Raw genomic sequence first — 21,218 nt, forward strand, 5'->3', positions numbered from 1 at the left:
GTGCGTAATAAAAAATACTGCATAATTCATGCAACACACGTGTTATGGGGTGTCTTTATTTGAGTTCTATGTTTCATTGCAAGTTGTTATAATTTGTGAAAAAAATTGGCAGCCCATCTTTAAAGAGTATCAGTGGTTAGGATACAATCACGTATAAAATGTACAGCGTTACAGATATTTCTTATTCAGTTTTAATGTTGTAACTGCTTACATGGCCAAAGAGTAATGTTACATACTCATACTGCGTGTGAATTTGTATAATTTACATGATTTGATATGGAACTTTTCAAGTCAATAGCAATCCCTATGTTGCAATGCCCTACTACTTCGAAGAATTTGAATATTTACAGTGAATGTAAATTAGGTGGAAATTCTTAATAAAAAATACAATAAAAGGCAATGTAAACGGAACAGTTCAAATACTTCGAGACCTGCATGTCGGTATTGCGTATTGTAGTTTTGAACACACAGGCAGCTAATGTAACTTTAAACAAGGTCCTCTATGATAAAATAACGACTGATAAATCAAGGCTAAGTTTCACAACGACAACAAAAATACACAACTACAAGCGATTGTAAACTTAACAAGACATTGAGTTGCAGAGTCAACTGCATTGTTTCAAAACGCCACACACGATCACACTCGCGTCAGACTCGGTGCGGGCGTGCAAGGCAAGAGATTAAAAAACAAAAACATTTTTAATACACTGCGTTCACATTCACCAAAACCGCACTGACCAGTGTGGTAAAGTATGGTCAAACACGACAGGATCAAACACACGGCATTGGGAGGACTTCATCCAGCAGTGGCTTGGCAAAGGTGCTGTACATTATTATAGCACACACAGCATGTTCTGTCACTCAAGGAGATGCGTAGTCTGTGACAACTTCACACTTTGAAGGAAAGTTTGTACATTTTTTTTCTCCCGTGCGCTTTTGCGAAAACCCCGCGCTGTGCATTCTCGCGTCTGCGGCGGTGGCAGGGTAAACCAACTGTGGCACGTCGGGCGTCGGAGGTCTCCGTTTAAAAAAAAAAAGAAAAGAAAATACACGCCCCAGTGGCAGGCGGCAGCGCACGGGCTGCGGTCGTTTTGCTCCCTGCACATGGCGCATGCGGGGGGAGGGCTCACGCGGGATGGGGCGGACTGCTCGCCCCGTTCTCCGTACAACCGTTGAGCAACACGGAGGACTCGCGAGGCCTCTTCCTCCTCCTAGTCGCCGCGATGGCGTTTCTGGAGCCACGGCTCGAGACAGGTCCCAGAGTGCAGACCCTCACTGCTGCAGGACGCGCCGAAAGCCCTCTAATGCAGCTTCCGTGGGTGTCGGGACAAGAGAGGTTTAGATTTGTGTTTTTAACTTAACGTTGGCAGATTTGTATACAAGGTATTATGCACTTTTTTTTCCGTCCATGAAATATATTTTTTACACCGTTTATGCACTGTGTTTGTTGCATGGTGGTTGCATGGAGATGCGAGCTGAATCAAAATTGTAGTTTTTGCTGTTGTTGTACATCCTGGTTAATGCCTTTTATTCGATTTGGCCCAGAGTTATTGCCCCGAAGGCATATGGTATCCTAAAAAGCATGCATTGAGGAGCTCTGCATCAACTTTTTAAATAGGAAGATGGTTACGTGATAATTATATACATATTTATATTGTTTCCCTTCAATGATTTGACGCGGCAATGCCCTTAAGTATTTACTTTCGCGAAAAGAGCCCTGGTAAAAGTGATGTGCATGTGGACGGCTGTGGTTTGTTAGCGTTTACACATCACACACACAAACAACAGCAGCGCCAGTGCGATATGCAGCGCTTGTGCTTCGTGTCGACGACGACGAGGACGCTGCTGCTGCTGCGTCCCACAGAGCTTGGTGGGGGGTCAGCAGCAGGCGGGGAGAAACGTGAACTTGAGTGCTCGCGAATGAGTTCAGTGAAAGCGGCCCAAGTGCTTGGCCACGAGGGAGAAACTTGGCGTCCTCGCTCCACGTAAACACCGCGCCACGGGACGGCGAAAAGCGAACGGCGGACTTCGCCGACGCTCGATCCCCCGAGCAACGCACGTGCGGCACTGGCGGTCGGTACGATTGTGTGTGTTTTTTTTAATCTGCTAAGCGACGAACGCACGCTGCGCTAAGGCCACCGGCTCGGCTCGCCTAGCCCCACGAGTCAACCTGTGAGCTTGGCGACGGGTGCTCGGGCAAGTTGATCGGAGGGCTGCGTACGCGCTGGCGTGCGTGGGTTCGGGTGGGTGCGCTCCGCCTCCATTTGCAGCGAAGTTGAAATGTGGTTGAGACGAGCGGTCCAGGGTCGTGCACGGCTGAGGTCGTTGGCGGCGGCGGCGGCGGCGCCGATTTAGGCCTGCAGAATGAGCATCGTCACGAGCCCTGCCGGCACAAATGACAAGCGCCGCTTGAAATCGCTGCTCGTTAGAATTGGGTTTTGTGTTTAGTTTGTTGTCCTTCCCCCGCACCTCTAATTCGCACGGTTGGCTACGTACACTGCAAAAGAAGTTCTACATACATGCGCTGCCCGTCACTTTTCACACGATCTGCAAATGCAGTTTCAACGGTTGAAAATGGACAACATCCAGATGGCTATCGTGACTGTAGATCCAAGCCGTGCGTTAAAAACGCAAGAATGCAGTATCTATTCATTTAGCTTTCAAACGCAATGCGGTTATTAACAGGTCACGTTATTAAAATAAAGAACGCACTCCAAAGTACAAAATAGTTACGTAAAATCAAAGGGAGACGATCAAAGACACATTCGGAAACTTTACGTCCACGTGTGCTGTCGCGATTGCAAATGACGCACTCCTCCAGGGATAATCCCAGTCACCCACAGGAGCACATTTTAATTGACCTTGGATTTCTTTTTGTCAGAAGAAAATACAAAACAGGTGTTCGTGGGATAGGGAAACGAAAATATTTCAAACAAGTTAGCGCCGAGGGTGGCATAGGACTTTAATTACAGCGAGTAAGACTAAGGGTGAGGAAGGATTTTAAGTAACTTTAAAATTATGGTGAAAAGCGGTGTAGTATATCCTGTGCTTCACAGCCCACTTTGCCAAATTTCGTCTTGACATGCACCAGGGGGTTGAAAAATCAGGTCACGAGTCATCCACTCCGTGTCGTCCATGGGTCACAATGTTAATTGGAACAGCTTTGGTATTCCCAATTTCTTGATATTTTTATTTATTTAACTTTATCCAACAGCCCTTTGTCGGTCCACAGCTGTACCCCACCACAAGCAACCTGCCCATTGACGTGCCTGCGGTAGTACATATTTATGCTGCTGTGTGTCGAGAGGCGGTGGGGGTGGATTTAAAAAACTTTACCACCATTATTTTGACCGCCGTTTTAACCGTGACAGCAGTGGCCGCTGGCCTTTGTTTTTCAGTTAAAAAGGTAAACGTGCAAAGTTTATTGCTGAACATTTCTATACGTGCGGTAAACCGGAAACCAATTTAGATTTGTTTTCTCTTCCAATTATTAATGCGCTTAACGCGAATTAACCCTTTCCCATGTCCGAGACGTCTGAAAGTCGCAGGGTGGGTGTCCCATTCACCTCTGAATCTCAGAACACACAAGCGGCTCGTAGTGTTATTTTGGAGAGGCATAGCGCTGTTGTTTTTAAAGACATTGCACTCACTGCAGAGGACCGTAGCGACACGACTGATAGCTTGCGCCAAACTGCCACACACCATCCTTGTGGGAGCCTCGGTACCGATAACATTTCATTTTTTTCTTCCGGTTTCATTTCGAACCCAAAGAATACTATTAACAACCCTAAATCCGTACCCAGCACATAGGCAGCGACCAGCTTCTGGTGGGCGGTGAGATGCAGGTAGTGGGGCAGCAGGGAGCCCGTGTCACCCAGCGTGGGCAGCATCAGCGCCACCACGCACACCACTCCGGTCAGGATCACCAGGTAGCTGGCGCCGCTACCCGCGCGCACACCTGCTTCGGTCGTCGCGCGGGGTGCAGGAGAGAGAGAAGGACGGCGCAACAGCCAGCGTCAGCGAGGGTAACGGTGGCGTTGTGGTGGTTGGACACGGGCCATGGTGCGAGGAATGAAATGGGACACCCCCACCCCCTCTCCAGGTTTCTCTTTGAGTAGCTCGGCGCCTGGGGGGCCCTCCACCCCCTTACCGGCATGTGGGCCCCGGTGAGTTGCACGGCCTGTACTCTGCCGACAACGTAGCCACCAATTGCGCTTTTGTTATGTGTGTGGTGGTCAACCATCCAAGAACTCTCTATATGCAGGCTCAAGTCTGCTTCAGCTTTCGAGATCTGGCAAGATCGGCCGCATACCAATTTGGTTACAGCTGTGTTTCAATGTGTTCGTGTCAAAGGTACAAAACCCTGCAATTCCTTGCTCATGCTACTGCTGGCGAAAGGGTCTCCACTCAACGGCATTTTGGCCTACACTTCCATGCTAGGCAGATGTGTTGTAGGTGGAAGAATACCCACACTTGACCCCACCAAAAGCTACCTCCCAATCGACTGAGGTCTACCCATTTGCCTTGCTGTGGCGGGCGGGCCGGGGATGGTGGTATTTGAATAAACCTGCTCGCTGCCGAGAGAAGCACATGTGAAACGAATGCGATGCGGTGTTTTGCGGCGTGCAGTGGCGTTACCGCGTGTGTAGTGAGCGCGCTCAAATATGGAGTCGGCTTCCCGCACTGCAGCTGCCGCCCTCTCTCCGGCCTTCTGTCGCCCCGCGTCTCTCTGCGCTGAAGCTCCTCCCCTCTGCCAACGCACGCACCTCCGATTAGCACGGTTGGCTAGTAGTTGTGCATGCATACACACCCGCGCGCGTGTTAAACGCAACCCCGTTGATCGGTGGACTAGAAACGTTCTGGGGTCACCAGATACCATTTGAACCTCCTGTATTGCACGATGGGCGGTGACGTGAGCAATGGGGGGGGTGGCACTTTACCAGTCACAATTACACTTACATACAGACCCACAGACTTACACAGAGACCACAGTCGACCCATACTTTACGATGCAATGTAAGCGATAATTACCCGCGCCTCCCATGTGTTGTTGTAACACGATGGTTAAGCATAGTGTAGCTATGTATTGGCAATAAAAGAGCTAGTGCTGGTTTTATTAGTACAATTTATTGGCTATTACTGTGAATGTACGGACCATAAATACGCACGGTCTGCTTTACAGGGGACGCAAAACATGTCTTTCGAAACGAGCGGGCGTCACGGTCCAAATTTGTCAAATTCGAAAAGAATTACGCCGCGAATGACTCAATTGGGATTACAACACATGACGATCATTGCCCCTTGCTGGCATGTGTAGGCCCGGTGCCGAGTCGCCTTGTGACGCACAGGAACGGCTGCCACTGGGCCACGCCCTTCAAACGTTTGAGATGACGCGTGACGCAAATGCGACTTTCAGTTGCCGAGGCGTTTGTCGCGACGCCGTATCAACGCAACGATTATGACCATGACCGTCATTATTATGATTGTTGGTAGCAACGTTTAAGAACGATGAAGACCTTGGTTCTTTCGGTAAAGTCACGTAGAAGGGAAATAATAAAATAAAACATAATAAAATACAATTCTAATGACGTTGCGGCCACAACGCAAGCAGCCGTCCTCAGGTGAAGAACGGCTATCGGAAAGACAGCGTCTGAATGAACACCACCAAGCTTGGCAGCGTATATTTAATACATACACACCCCAAGCTTGGTGGTGTTCATTCGGACGCTGTCTTTCCGACAGACCTGTTCTTCACCTGAGGACGGCTGCTTGCGTTGCGGCCGAAACGTCGTGAGAATTGTATTTTTTTATGTTTTATTTTAATTATTTCCCTTCTACGTGACTTTCACGAAAGAACCAAGAAGATGAATCCCTGCAGTCACGAAAGCTTTAAATCGAAACGACGAAGACGATGACGACATGGGCGGGCGACCCACACCTCGAGGCGCGCGGGCAGCGACATGGCTCCGTCGTCCACGCTGCGCGCCGCCTGCGTGGCAGTCGCGTGCAGCGTCGCGACGATCTCCCTCCGCCCCTCGGCGCCGCCGCTGGTACCGTACACCACCAGGCGGAACTTGTCCGTCTCCCCCACGTGCTCGGCGAGGCTGGCCGCGTGGTGCCGGATGGTGCTGCGTGTGCGTGCGTGCGGGGAGCGGGAGTGTAGTGGTTAGCGTGCTGCGCTACGAACTTGAAAAGCCCAAGTTCGTTTTACGCTCGCCGCCAACACCAGCGACGATTATCTGAACCGGTCCTGGGTCTCCCCTAGGTCGATTAGGCCTCAAATGAGTACCTTGTGCGGCGTGTCAACATCGCCACTAGAGAGACAAAGGCGACCGGGTGTGGTGTGTGCCACCCATCCCCTGGTGTGCCATGCCGGCCTTCATAGGTGCTTACTAACAGCCCCAACAGTCTGTTAGGGCTGTGTGGTGGATCTTCGTAGTTGTGTGCGTGTGCGAACGAGCAGTAGTTTATCGATTACCACGCTGCACTACGAAACCCGGTCACCCGAGTTCGATTCCCGCTCGTGTCCAATAACAGTGGTGAATATCTGAACCAGTCCTGGACCTCCCCGATGTCGTTTGAAACTATTCCCTACTGTGAGTGTGTAAACATCAACACTGGGGCGTAGTGCTGATCACACCACCCTCTCATGCGCCATTCCAGCCTTCAAACATGCTCGCTCACAACAATAGCCCCAACAGGCTGAACGTGAGCGCACAAAATAAATTCCCCTTTTCAAACATCAACTTCGGCCGTTTCATAATCGATTTTTGGACGAGGCGACGTCATCATCTGGCCAAATTTCTGTCGCAAGACCCTCCACCACCCGACACGAATACAAATTAGTTTTTCGAGAGGGTGTGACCTGGCCCGGTGAGTGAACAACGCTTCACGGACCGGACTGGCTGCTTGCGATTACCACACGCAGACTTAAAACATCAGACTTATTTCCGTGCTTCCATCATCTGGCAATCAAACACGCGAACGTCCATCTCGGCAGCGTCCGTCTCCCCCGGTGCGAGTGGCGGATCGTCCGGGCGTGGGCGACTCACATGTCCACGCAGCACTGCTCCTTCACCGTCCCCTCTGCGTCCACCACGGTGTAGCGTGTGGGGGCCGTGCATAGGACTGCGGACACACAAGACAGCGAAACTTCATTCGCTCGCCCGTCCGATTGCTCTCCGACTTGTCTGCCCCGCTACCCACTCGCTCGGTTACCCTCTCACTCGCCCACTTGACCACTCGTTCTCTTATTCTGTCGCCCGCTCACTCGCTCGCCAGCCCACGCCACTGGACATCACGCCGAGACCCACCCGACCACCGCCCCCGCTTGGCTCCTGCGCTCGCAGTTTGACCAGAGTCACTGAGGCATGCAACTAACCACTGACACACATCCAAATCGATTCTTGTGCTTGCAATAAATGTATCGATGTTGAACTTCGTATGGAGCCAACTGTGATAATCGGAGGTGCGGGGGAAAAACAAGCTAAAAACGAAATACATCCAATAGCAAGTGCAAGTATTATTTTGGATTTGTATTGTTTTAACTTTCCACTTGAAGGGGTGTCGTGCCAGTGTCGTGCCGGTGTCGTGCCAGTGGCAGATCCAACGTAGGGCCACGGATCTAAAAACCCTGGGAAGTTTTTCGATCCGCGGCCGCATCACGCCTAACAAACACAGGTGCCACTTGACTGCGCCCCTGCCGCACCCTTGAAGTGCAGGGGGAACTCGTAGGGGTTGTAGATGGTGAGGAGCTGCTTGTGTGAGCGCTGGTCATCCGCGAAGAAGCTGAGCTCCGTGGGGAAGACGAACACAGGCAGCACGAGCCCCCCCGGCACGGAGGCCACCCCCTCGCCAGCCGCCTGCTCGCCGCAAACAACCCCCGGAGCGCGGTCAACCACCAAGGGGGGGGGGGGGGGGTGGCAGAGTGGCCCGGGCAAAACAAAAACATATAATGCAAACATTTGTAAATTAGACTGTATGACTCTTTGGTTCTTTCGGTAAAGTCACGTATAAAGAGAGAAAATAATAAATTAAATACTAGCATGCAAGTATTTAATTTATTATTTTTCCAAGCATGCCAGTTTTTTTTTATTATTTTCCCCTGCATGCTGGTCTATAATTTATTATTTTTCCCTGCATGCTAGTCTTTAATTTATAATTTTTTCTCTTTATACGTGACTTTACCGAAAGAACCAAAGAGTAGTTCCTGCAGTCACGAAAGCTCCAAATTAAGTATAGACTGTATTAATGTATTTACTGAAAAGGCCGGATGCTTAGTCAAATAATGGACCGTTCATTTTTGTACCGTACTTCCTTTCATTGCTCCAAAGTCTCCCCAATTGCTCCCTGCCTTCATAACGTAGAATTATTTTGTTTAAATCCTGGGTGCAAATGGGAACCGCCTAGTAAACATTTCTCCCAAAAGAGGGCATATAGAACGCACTCCGTCCTCCGCCAGAGCCGTTTCACCGGCGGAATGATGTTGACCTTGCCGCGAGTGTACGGTTGCTTTCAAAGAGCACTGTAGAAAGAAAATATAAATAATATCGCATGCGGACACAATGCCCTGAGTGTTCGAAAGGCACTCCAGAGTGTCAGCGTTTCACGTGCCAACCTGCAAACAGAACCCAGTAAACAGTCCCTGTCAAGACCTTCATGCGGTTCCACAAAGCTGCAAAAGTGAAAGGTGAATTAGCTGAAAGGTGCGCAAAGGAGTATTAAGACGTGCATACTTGGAATTGCTACGAGAGACAGGGAGAGTTCACGCGCGTAGGCTTTCGCGACCAGTATTATTCATAATTAAGGTTTTTGGGTTAGATCGCGTGAGTACAAATGTGTCGTAACCCTCCACCACCCGACACAGCCAATCGGTAAGGGATTTATCACATAAACAAAACGCCAATTACACTATGAGACCTCATTTACCAGTGGCAAAATACAGTAATAGGTTTTTACCCTTTCAACTGGTACAAAACTGACACCTTTATACAAGGCATCATGTTTGCAATAACACTTTTTGGCGTCATCTGGTCCAATACCAATGGAGACTAGGCTCTAAGAAAAGCTGTCTCGGGTGTGGACCAATCAACTTCAAGGACAGTGCATATCATTATCATCATCAGAGTTGTTTCTTTTTGTTTGCATTTTGACTGCTTGTGTTGTGGTTATTGCAAACATGATGCCTTGTATAAAGGTGTCAGTTTTGTACCAGTTGAAAGGGTAAAAACCTATCACTATAAAACGCCAATTAGTTACTACTCCAGCCCTCCGGTGTGTTGAAGAGTAAATCCACAACATTTACTATTTGAGTACCGTGATGTTTCGCTGGTGATTAGATCCAGCATCATCGGGCGATTTGACGTCATCAACCTGAACCCAATCAGGTGCGGAGATCAGAGGCGGAGGAGGAGGGGGGGCTATTAAAACGTTGAAGTGTTGTGTCAAACTAATTATTACTGGCCAAGACTAATTCTAGAATCCATTGAAATTGAGAGAAATTCAAATAATTTTAAACGCTCTGACAGCTACATGCTTAGTGCAGCCTGGAAGCGTATTAATAAGTAATACATCTTACACTTTTAATTCCTTACAGATGAAACACATACTAATTAACTAATTACGAACCTATTATATAATTATAATAGCACCCCCCTTCCTCCACCTCTGATCTCTGTAATTACCAGCGAAACGTCGTACTACTCAAATTGTAAATGTTGTGGATTTACTCTCCAACGCACCGGTGGGTTGAAGCGTTTTGTTTTCGTGACAAATCCCTGACTAATTGGCTGTGTCGGGTGGTGGAGGGTTACAACACATTTATACTTAGGCGATCTAACCCAAAAACCTTTATTATGAATTATGATAATTAACACGTATAGCAAAGAACACAAGCCTCGTCCGAGACATCGTATCGACTGCTAAGAAAAACACGCGGGCTTGAGGAGAACACGTCGCGAGTGGTCGAGACTAACGACAGAGCCGCAGCCAAAGTAGGGGAACACGCCGGAGGGAACACGCCAGTGGGAACACGCCGGAGGGGACGTCCGCTGTGCGGTTGACGCGATGCAATCAGCTCACGCGCAGGAGCTCGGCGGAACGTCGCATCGCGGGGCCGAAAGAGATGGCGACGGCTTGGGGAGGGGCCTTCACCCAGCAGTGGATCGATCGTGGCTGACGACGACGACAAAAGCTGCGGGCGAAACGGTGTGGGGGCAAGCGTGGCGATGCGCTGGTGCCGGTATAATTGCAGGGAGGCGCCGTGCCACGGCTCGGGTTACGTACAGTGAAAGCGCGCTTGTCCTCAAGAGCACGCGGCCTTCCCAAAACAGGCGGAGCGTATATTTCGTCTCGCGTGCGCCCTGTGCATGAACACCACCTGTCCCGCTGTGATTCCGCCACGAAGCACTGCTTAAACTATGGCTGAAAGCACTCCTAATACCTTACAACAACAGTAAAAAAGTTTGTTTTTGGCGAAATTATCATCACCAGCTGTGGTCAATCCGCTGCTGGATGAAGGCCTCTCCAAGTCGCAACAATCTCACCCAGCACCTGCCTGTGACGCAGCATTCCTCCATCCCTGTGGCGGATGCAGCGACATCACTGGACTTTGGTGACAGAGCAGCTGACTGCGGTTCAAAGTCTGAGTTTCAGTGACTTTAAGATTTGCATCTCATTAATTTAGCTTTGGACTCACCAATGGGAGACCCAGGACACACAAATCAAGAGCCGTTTGTTTTTTGGGTTGCCACGTCTTCAGTAGTCTACACTGGAGGTGGCCAGGTGGTCCAGCAGTCAACGCACTCAGCCGGAACAGCCGAGATCCTGGGTTAAAATTAGTTTCAACCGCCCATGGTTAAACCGAGCTCACAAGTATAGTGGAGTGATGGCTTCAACACAGTCACCGATGACTGAACAAAAAAGACAATCGGATATTATTTTTTTCCCACTTAAATTCGGCAAAAATTCCAGCTGTGGCAAGTTTAAATATTGGTTGGACTGCCATGCAGGCTCTGTTAAAGAGATCTGTCTGGACACTTATTCTCGTAACATAACACCAATGTCATGATTAAACAACAACAAACTAATTTGGAGCTTGTAGTGACTCTCGTAGAGTTTAAGCAACATTAGACTTGTGATGTTGACAAAACATCGCTTGCCCTGCGAGTACGTTTCCTGTACAGAAGGCTACCTCGGTAAAGAAGGCGATCCTGAGAACAAAACAGCGGGATAGGTGGCAACTTGAGATGCCCTGGTCACTTGAGGCACCAACATGGCTGTGGTATTTCCAGACTGGCTCTGTGGGGCTGGGGGTGCCAGGTCACACGGTGTGCCCGTGCGCGATTGGCTGTTGTGGAAGTCGCAGCCCACCACTGCCAGTTACACGCATTAGTTAATGTGTCTGCAATAGCAACAACAACACCTCACAAACAAAACACCTTGTGAAAGACTCAACGCAGAAGATCCCTGGATTTGATCTTCCAGGAAACTCATGGTCCACCAAAACCGCATCCACTGCACAAACCATGGCAGCAGATGCGTATACCTGATGTACGAATAAAAACTTAAAAACTCTCCAGCGTGCGACTGTGACCATCCAGAACAGAACATAGCACATATAATGACGCAATGCCCGAGATCCACAAACACGAAGGGAGACATCACAGTGACACACTGCCTCTACTCCTGACGCGATTAACTCGCTTGACCACCGAATGTGGAATTGTACATGTTGCTCTGCATCTACGTCAGCCATACGGAAGAAGAATAACACCAGCAGCAGCAGCTGTGGTGACACTGTGCCGTGCCGGGCCTCACCAGGGACGTGCGCTCCTCGGGAGAGGCCGAGCGGAGCACGCGGCCCCCCGCCCCTCGCAACGCTCCACCGCCCCCCAGACTTTCGATGCGTCCCTGCAGGCTGCGTCGCCGCATTCTCGCCGGCCTCCAACCGCCGACCTCCGCCGACCTCCGCCGGCCCCCACCACCACCACCACCACGCCTAGAGCTCCATCGTGGCAGCCATCAACAGCACAGTGTGCTCGCCATCGTGTCTGTACGGAAGGAGGAGATACGAGGCGGGATTGAAGAGACAGCTTGGGGGAGGTGGGGGGGCCCTGGTAAGAGCTGGGTCAGGTGGGGGGGGGGGGGCAGGGAGGGGGGAGTACCACCCAAACGTTCAATCGGCATGATTCAATTAAATAATAGATCAATTTTCGCTTCTATGATTTAGAGCTGCCGCAGGAATGTAGAATCGCAAGTAGCTTTGCACAGCGAGCCACTGGGAAAACCGAGGAAAGGCTGCGTCTTCATCTCCTCCTGCTCATCTCGTAGGCTGGTGAGTGAGCCAGTGGATGGCTTCAGGAGAACCCTTCTCGATATCCAGGCGAGAGCTCAGGAGACCAGGACAGTCTCATTTGCAAGATGACCCCGACTCACCGGAATGCCAAAAAGAAAAGAAAATAAATCAACAAAGTACTGTACAGCAATGAAGTAGAAAGACCAACAATAACCGCCATTCGCCACGAAGTGCCGGTGACGTCACCACGGGGCTTGTGCCAGGCTATGTGCACATTAAGGCCACGTGAAGTGTCGAACGTCCGCTTGCAGTTCATGGGCCAGACCCAGGTGCCATGGGTCGACTGACTGAGATGACTGGCCGATGCACTACCCGTGCCACCTACTGTGCGGACAATAAGGCCAACGCACAATAACAAACACACTATCATGTAAGGAATTGAAAATATTGCACACACATAAAGCAATGCTCAATCAAAGCTAAATATTTAAATTCCCTGCAGCGCAAATTGGAAGAGGGCAATTGCGGTACTCCGTTCAAATGGTTTTAGACTGGTGACCACCGTCTGACCGTAGGCTCTTAATGATATACACATGTTAATTAAAATACCAGAAAGCATCTGGATAATCTACGTTATCTACGAAAGCATCTTGCTAAAATCCACAAACCGAGAATGTGAGCCCCTCTCTATAATAGGAGGCGCACTGTCAAATATAAATAGAAGGAAACGCTTCATTGGTTAAAATAGATTATTCCACTCGTGATAGAATTTTGCTTGTAATGTTTACGATTTACCACCATCATCATCACTTATTTATACCATGCCTCCGATGCAGTCTTCTTTCGTACGGCTGTCGATGTAGATGCAACAACTACAATTTCACATTCAGGTGGTCAAGCCAGACACACGTGCCAGGAGCAGTGGAGTTGTATATCGCTGTGGTGATGTCTCCTTCATAGTGGCACACGGACTAAAAACGTAGACAAATAAACATTTTGTCATGCCTCCAAATCCTGTTCATGTTATTCCGGCTGTAAAATAGCTTTCTCGAACAATGTTTACCATCAGCCTTTGTTTAATCAGGATAAATAAAGATTCCGATTCTTATTTGCGGATCGGGCCATCGCGCGGTGAAACGTTGTACGGTCTCTTCTGGATGAGCACAGTTGGACACTGCGGAGTTTTACATTTTCCATTTGTCCATCAGGTATCCGCATCTGCCGTGCTCTGTGCGGTGGATGCGATTTGGCGTGGACCATGAGTTTGTGGGATTCCCATGCGGTAGTACAATCTCGAGATGCCAGACAAAAGGGGTATTTGAGCTATAAGCAAAGGATGACTGAGAAGAGAAGCGATTGCAGATGAAAACGTGAGTAAACAACATTGAAAAGCTAAATGGTCAGAAATAATGATCAACTAAAACAACAAACACAATACAAGCGAGATAGAATGCAAGGTGCAATATATATGAGACAGTACCAACAGCAAGTACACAGGAGACAATAGATAGTACCGATTAGGCAGTGCCGACAAAATACCAGACTGCACAGATGGGACGGTACACGTATGTTACGGTATGTTGAACTTCTTTTGCACCGTACGCAGCCAACCGTGCCGATCGGGAGGTGCGGGTGGGAAGAACAACAACACGCTGTGGTTGTGTGCAGGCAGCATGGTACACATTGACCAAATTCGAAAATTGCTCACAAAATGACTCACAAATTGCTCACAAATTGCTCACAAATTACTCACAAATTACTCAATTGTGATTACAGACAGCGGCAATCACCGCCCCTTTAATCTCCAACTCTCGTGTCCGCATTCGGGCCAGGTTGCCGCGGCACCCCTTTGCCACACAGGGGCAGCTGACACTGGGGGTGCCCTTTCAAATGTGTTGAGTTGAGGTGCACGTCGCTTGTCGCCGCGTGTGAGGCACTCTGAGACGTCGCAAGTGTAACAGGCGGAACTTTATCATAAATAAATCATTCTTATTCTTGGTTCTTTCGGTAAAGTCACGTAGAAGGGAAATAACAAAATAAAATAAAAAAATAATATATTTTTTATTTTATTATTTCCCTTCTACGTGACTTTACCGAAAGAACCAAGAATATGAATCCCTGCAGTCACGAAAACTTTAAATCAAAATTTTAATCATTCTTCTAGTGGTATGATTATTATAAACGAGACGGTGCAAATAATGCAATGCAAATTAGCCGGCGAGTACAAAACAGAACGTGGAAATGAGACAATGACCAATCTTTATATTTGATCATCACAGAATTCGTGAAAATTAATAGAAATTGGGAAAGTAAGGGGACCATTAAGTAGAGCTAACATGATGTGTAGCCCACACATATTACTCTCTCCAAGAATGACTTCGATGTGAACTATTTTGTACCTCATTTTCTTACCGAGCACAGAATGCATCACCTTGTAAATTGCTTGTCTGACAACCCCCACGACTGCTATGCGGTATTGGAAGGCCCTCATTCAGCTGTGGATTTACAAAGACTTGTCAACTGATTGAAAGCTACACAGCCATGTGCCCGATGACGATCTCCCCACACAATGTAAGTCATGGCCGTTGTTTGACCATACTTCACCATGCTGGTCGGTGCGGACTGGGGAAGCGGGGGGAGGAGACGGGGTTCGCAAGACCGGTGTGGACATGACTTGCCGCTGGTGTGAGCCGTGACCAGGAATTGAACTCAGGACTTCACGTCCAGAGTACAACAGGATGGTCCAGATGTCTTGTGACCCCCATTTAATTATCTAAAACTTAATATTTTTGAATACCAATGGGTGTGAAAACAGAAACGAATAAGCAAAGGAAGAAACTAAATAGGGGTTAAATAATTTGGGGGGGGGGGGGGGGTCACAAGACATCTGGACCAACCTGTCCAGTGCATTTGCATCGCCGCTCCGCCTTGTAACATTTGAACCGCTTGTATTTTACTCCAGCGCCAAACAGCACTGGCCCTTGCTGCTTCGTACTGAATGCCAGGGTCTCCCCAAAGCCTCGTGTCTCACGTGGGGAAAGTTCAGACAAAGGGTGAGCTGCCCTTAGCCTTGTTGACATCAATGGTGCCCGGTCAACAGCGTCACGGAACTCATGCAGACGGAAACATTTGACTCGGGTAAACACTTTCGGCACTTTAAACAAACGCCGTACACGCTCCGATGTCACCTCTGTGTTTAACCCTGTGATCGATCAATTGTTAAGTATGTACTCATCTCCAGTGTTAACGAGGTATATGTCTCAAGTGTAAACTGCAGTAATTTTAATAAACTAATGTGAAACAATAACCAAGTATTAATTTAACACGAATTTTAACTGTTGTATTGAATACTTTTGAGTGTTATAAACTGCTTAACAACGGCAAAAGACACATGATTATGAATCTCAAGTGCTGATGGCGAGTAATAGCTAATATCCTAAAATGCTGACGCGTCAGTATAAATGTGTCGTAACCCTCCACCACCCGACACAGCCAATCAGTACGGGATTTGTCACGTTTCATCACAAGTGTAGACTAACAATCACGAATGTTAACGATCTGATCACAACCCCAACGCGTTTAACCGGACAGGGTCGTTGACCGCCGAACAGCCTTGGGGTTGTTTTTTTAGCTTCTGAGAAAAACAAACCCATCCAAGTTTCATGGTCGGTTTGTTGATGTTTTTAAGTGAAAATCTCACCAGTGACGTCGTCAGTGGAATGTGTGGGGTGGAAGCCGTCAGCGCCCACGTGCTCGTGTTTACCCCTCGAAACCTCCCAAACCACCCTCCCCTTCACCCCCCCACCGCCCCCCACCCTCTCCAAAAACAGCTGTTTATGACTGTCATTACATAATCCCTTGGGCCGAATGGCTCAACATATGCCCGTCTTCGTCACTTATTTTTTTAATACTACTACTACCAACATTATACAAGTAGGAACAACAGGTTCCACACTGCCCACAGGGGATGATTTGTCTGTCTGTCGTGCACGAAATGCGCTGTCCAACCAAGTTCCTACCTGCCCACTCCGAAGGAACGTGTTTTTTAATCAGCTTGTACGTGTAATGTACACAGTGTAAATATCCATGCTGAAAAGAAGGATTCTGGAATGCGCGTCGTGCAGGAGGTGGCAGTGTCGGTGTTAAATTGCAGGATTTGTGTGAGAGACGGGGAATGCCTTCGTCTGTCTAGCCGTGGATTGAGCATGGTGACGGTACAGTTTTGAATGTTCGCTCTTGATAAAAAAAAAGTTACACCGATCACTTGGCACGGATATCTTTGACAAGAGGTCTCACTGGCAGTGATGACGATGTTAAGATTGTTACTATAGTATTCACTGTCAATTCACTGCTGGATTTAGGGCCCCCTCCCCACACTGCGTAGGTTATGAGGGATTGTTTGACCAAACCTAAGCACGCTGGTGAGTGTGGGTTGGTGAAAGGAGATGGTGGCAATTCTAGATTTGAAGCTTTCGTGACTGCAAGGATTCATACTCTTAGGTTTTTTTCGGTAAAGTCACGTAGGTAAAAAAATATTATAATAAAAAAAACCAATAATAAATTAAAATAACTCAATTAAACGTCGTGATTTAATTGAGTTATTTTCATTTATTATTATTTTTTATAATATTTTTTTACCTACGTGACTTTACCGAAAGAACCTAAGAGTATGAGAGATGGTGGCAGCAACAGTTTTCACTGATGTTAGCCATGGCCTGGAATCAAACTTATCATGCCCAGCTTACTGTGAGATGCGCCAACCACTAACAGCGCCACTGTTATAGTAAGACACCTCGCCTCAATAGTACGAGCATGGATTGTTTAGCCTCTTAAATTACAATTGTTTAACACCGAGTAAACTCCGGCTGCCAGCAATGTTCATGTTTCCATACACAACAGAATTGTGTCAACATCAGCTGCACTTGCGCTCATTCCACGTTCAGTACAATGTTACACACATTCCCTTACACGCGGGTAAGTTCGTACGCTCTATACTGAGATATATTTTTGTTAATTTAATCCGGTTAACTTTATTTAACGAGGCGCACATCCACTGACTTTCACTATCTCTTGGAAAGTGACACCATTTCCAAACCAGAGCTGCCACATGCCCCAAACACTGCACTACGTGTATCCCATTGGCAGCCCAGTAGCAAACGCTTATTCACAGGCTACAGCTTTGATGATGCCACTCAAAGAGAGGTCGCAAAACAACAACTTCCAGATTTCACTTGATTAAAGAAATGCTGGTACGAAAGATATCTCGACTGATGGATTAAACATTAAATGTTTTTTTTTTACATGGACAGATACACGTGTGTCTGTTACATACAATACGCAGTTTTCCAAACGCACACACATATTCCCAGCGGTAGTGTGTTAGCCGCTTTGCAGAGGTTCAACGTTCGAATCCAGTGGCCACCCTGATTAATACTGCGGTAGTATATGACCCAAAAAAAATACACACCGTATGCTTCACGTTAAAGATCATTCCATGGAATAATTCGCAAGAGATAGGCCATTGAGTGCCGGTGTTAAGGTCCAACATTCACCACATTTTTTAAATCACTCGCAAATTACTCAATTGGGATTGCAGTAACGCATAGCAACCATTGTCCCCTACTGCAAAGACTTGGCAGGGCCCTCCTGAAAAAAAGAGTCAAGAGACCCTCAGTGAGGCTTTGCTGGGTAAACAAGTGTAACGACAACATGTATGGCACATAGCGTTCGTCATGCCAAATTGTAAATAACGTCACGGACCCTTTACAGCGGTGGCACGCCCAGCCTAAACATTTTCGAGAGTGGCAAATTGTTTTCCTACCAAGAGTGCTGAGCCTGAAATAGGTTTTCCTGAATTGTTGCACCTACGATTAGAACGGTTGGCTACGTATGGTGTGAAAGAAGTTTAACATACCGTACATTACGTACCGTCTCATCTGTAGAGTCTGGTATTGTCTGTACTGCCTTATCAGTACTGCCCATTGTCTCCTGTGTACTTGCTATTGGTACTGTCTCATATCTATTGTACCTTGTATTCTCCTCCGATTAACACGGTTGGCTACGTACGGTGCAAAAGAATTTTAACATGCATACATCCAAACTCTAATGTTCAATATACACCAATGATCATTATTTATTTACTTGCAATTTCACATGTATGAAGGGTAAAAACAAATCTCAATTCCACACTTATTAACAAATGTACTGTACTGTATATAGAAAAAATTAACATATGTCTCAACATCTTCTTGGTTCTTTCGGTAAAGTCACGTAGAAGGGAAATAATAAAATAATAATAATAAAACATAATAAAATAATTCTCACGACCTTTCGGTCACAACGCAAGCAGCCGTCCTCAACATTTCAGGGGGAGGAGTGGGTGATATATCCATTATTGCACATCTGAGTGTGCCTGTGCTTTACATTATCACCACCACCATCATCATCATCTTCCATGGTCAACCCAAGCCTTCCCCCCCCCATCTCTCACGGTCCTGCCTGTGACCCCAGACCTGAGCCTGGCCTTCGGATTTAGTGAAACTCCACGTGACCACCACCACCACTTACTTCACCCATGCCGGGTCAGCTGTGCTGGTTGGTGAAGCTGATCGCCGGAATGCACCACCACGTTACACTCAGATGACCCCCTCCCCACCCCAGAAACTCGGGAACTATCCAGTCACACGGTGGGCACACGATTGATGTGCCTGCACCGATTACATTACCGCATTGCAATATGTCAATGTTCACTATTTTTTACCGTTACAACATGCAGCTGTCAATATGCAAAGGCGGTGTGTTACGTATTGCTCGTGTGCTATTACACTGGGGTCGGTGAAGCGGTGAGCGTGGCTATCCATGAACCAGGCTGACCTATCCCTTCACTGCACTCACAGCTGTCTACCCATAAGGTCCACCCCGTATTCTTGTACGTGGAAATTGAGTTTTAAGGTCCATACGGCGTACATCAATAGGTGCACAAAAACAATGTGTTTTTGTCTATTTGTTTGTGTTTCTCCCTTGTGATCGGACTCTGTGGGATGAACATTGAGATTTATAAGGGCACGGGGTGACCAATGAGGTCTGAATTGGTCTGTAATAGGTTAGGGGGTTGACAGGTACGTGTGGTGACCAGTGTGGTGAAGTATGGTCAAACAACCCCCGTGATCAACACGGTGTGAGGGGGGGGGGAAGCCTTTCAAGCCAGGAGCGGTAAACATTATCGCCCTTCACAGAGTGGCTTAATCTTATGCCAATTTGGAAATTGTGACCAACCACAAACCTTTATCAGAGGGCGACACTCGTAGGGGTACTGTGAATAGTAAAACGAGACGTATTCAAGCTCTTTGTCAACCCACCACCGTCAGTCACGGAGTTTGCTTGACCATACTTCACCCAAGTGATGGGTGAGTGGGTGGGTGAGTGGGTGAGTGAGTGGGTGAGTGAGTAGTTGGGTGAGTGGGTGGGTGAGTGGGTGGGTGAGTGGGTGAGTAGGTGGGTGAGTGGGTAAGTGGGTGAGTGGGTGGGTGAGTGGGTGAATGGGTGGGTGAGTGGGTAAATGGGTGAGTGGGTGGGTGGATGAGTGGGTGGGTGGATGAGTGAGTGGGTGGGTGGATGAGTGGGTGGGTGGATGAGTGAGTGAGTGGGTGGGTGAGTGAGTGGGTGGGTGAGTGGATGAGTGGGTGGGTGAGTGGGTGGATGAGTGAGTGAGTGGGTGGCGTTGGTGCGGATGCCACTTGGTGGCCGTGATAGCCGTGGTCGGGAATCGAACCGAGGTGGCCGGGTTCTTAGCGCAGTGCGCGCTAACCACGCTCCCCCACCCCCCACAACACAACACAGAAGTCCGTGCAACTCTCGCCTGACAACAAAACAAGGTAAAGCGACAACAAAGACTGAACGCAGCACACACTGAGTGATAACTCGAATAATTCGTAACCAAGTCAAGAGGTCATGGTCCGACTCGTCTGCCACAGCCTAACAACCCACCGTGTTCTGTTTACGCGACAAACCTTACGAATTGGCTGCGTCGGGTGGTGGCGGCTTTAACGACACATTTATATACTGTATTTTTACGCGATGTGATCGATTAAAAAAACCTGTATTATGGATATTGGTCGCGAAAGCCTAAGTGTTAAACTTACACACGTTAAACTTCTTTCTCGCCGTACCCGCTGACCCCCAGCCTCTCAGACACGTGGGTTACGTGGCAAGGGTCACACACGGGACCTACACGACACAGCCAGTGACCCCTTCAAACAATGGGTCAGGCAGGTCAACGACCTCAACCACATCTCCTCTAGCCCCAGCCATCGCATCACAAACCCGGTGACCTCTTCAAGCACGGACTGCAAGGGCCAGGGTCACGATCAGAGATTGACCACTGATCCTGAGACCTGCCAAGCCCCCGGGGGTAGACGCGACATCAGAGGCATGGCGATTGTTACCATCATCCCGGCAAGGCGAAGGAGGGGTCACTCACCTCCTTGAGCTCTCGCCCCCCTTTCTCTCTCTCTCGCTCTCTCGCTCGAGACGCCCTTCAGTGTCGCCCCTCTTGCTCGTTGCCGCCTCCTCTTAGCACCGCCGTCGACGATGTCGCGACATCGAGGAGAAAGGCGACTCGCAAACAACTACACGGAGACAAAGGAGCCGCGATTTGAAATCCCACACCAGATTGGGGGCACTCCGCTTTCTCCTACGGCCACGTAACCCTCCCCCCAACCCCGCGGCGGCCATCTTACTCGGGGAGACGCTTCCTATTGGTTTACAATAGAGGGGGTAGGGGGGGTCTTCCAACTTCCCTACGTAACATGGTCGCGCGGTTGACGTTTGCGTGACGTCAACTGACGCTTGGACCAATCGGAGTGCGAGGTTCCCCAAGGCGTCGACGTTGCCCGGATGTGCGCCCGGCGGTCGCGCGAGCGCG

At 48.5% G+C, this 21,218-nt stretch overlaps 1 protein-coding gene across 2 annotated transcripts; it reads right to left on the bottom strand.

The window, feature by feature from the left end:
* Positions 1-36: 36 nt before the first annotated feature.
* LOC144732568 (motile sperm domain-containing protein 1-like) lies at positions 37-21,023 on the bottom strand. 2 transcript variants are annotated; one of them, XM_078614005.1, is made up of 8 exons: positions 20,775-21,023; positions 11,818-12,050; positions 7,709-7,862; positions 7,053-7,128; positions 5,939-6,128; positions 4,639-4,750; positions 3,800-3,958; positions 37-2,383 (listed from the first exon to the last, which is right to left on the bottom strand). In XM_078614005.1, exons 2-8 carry the CDS (start codon positions 11,929-11,931, stop codon positions 2,352-2,354), a joined length of 837 nt encoding a protein of 278 aa, XP_078470131.1. In that variant the 5' UTR covers positions 11,932-12,050; positions 20,775-21,023; the 3' UTR covers positions 37-2,351. The 2 variants fall into 2 exon arrangements, with proteins under 2 accessions (XP_078470131.1, XP_078470132.1); XM_078614006.1 differs by lacking the exon at positions 20,775-21,023 and having other exon boundaries at positions 10,081-11,902.
* Between the last annotated feature and the right edge of the window lie 195 nt (positions 21,024-21,218).

Source organism: Lampetra planeri, chromosome 43, assembly GCF_965212315.1.
Source record: "Lampetra planeri chromosome 43, kcLamPlan1.2.h2, whole genome shotgun sequence".
Lineage (NCBI taxonomy): Eukaryota > Metazoa > Chordata > Hyperoartia > Petromyzontiformes > Petromyzontidae > Lampetra > Lampetra planeri.

Coding starts and splice junctions, on each gene's coding strand:
- LOC144732568 (XM_078614005.1), bottom strand. CDS start 11,931: ATGCGGCGACGCAGCCTGCAGGGACGCATCGAAAGTCTGGGGGGCGGT. Junction 3,959..4,638: donor GCGCGCTCACTACACACGCG/GTAACGCCACTG, acceptor CGACCGAAGCAG/GTGTGCGCGCGGGTAGCGGC. Junction 2,384..3,799: donor GGTCGCTGCCTATGTGCTGG/GTACGGATTTAG, acceptor TTGTGCCGGCAG/GGCTCGTGACGATGCTCATT.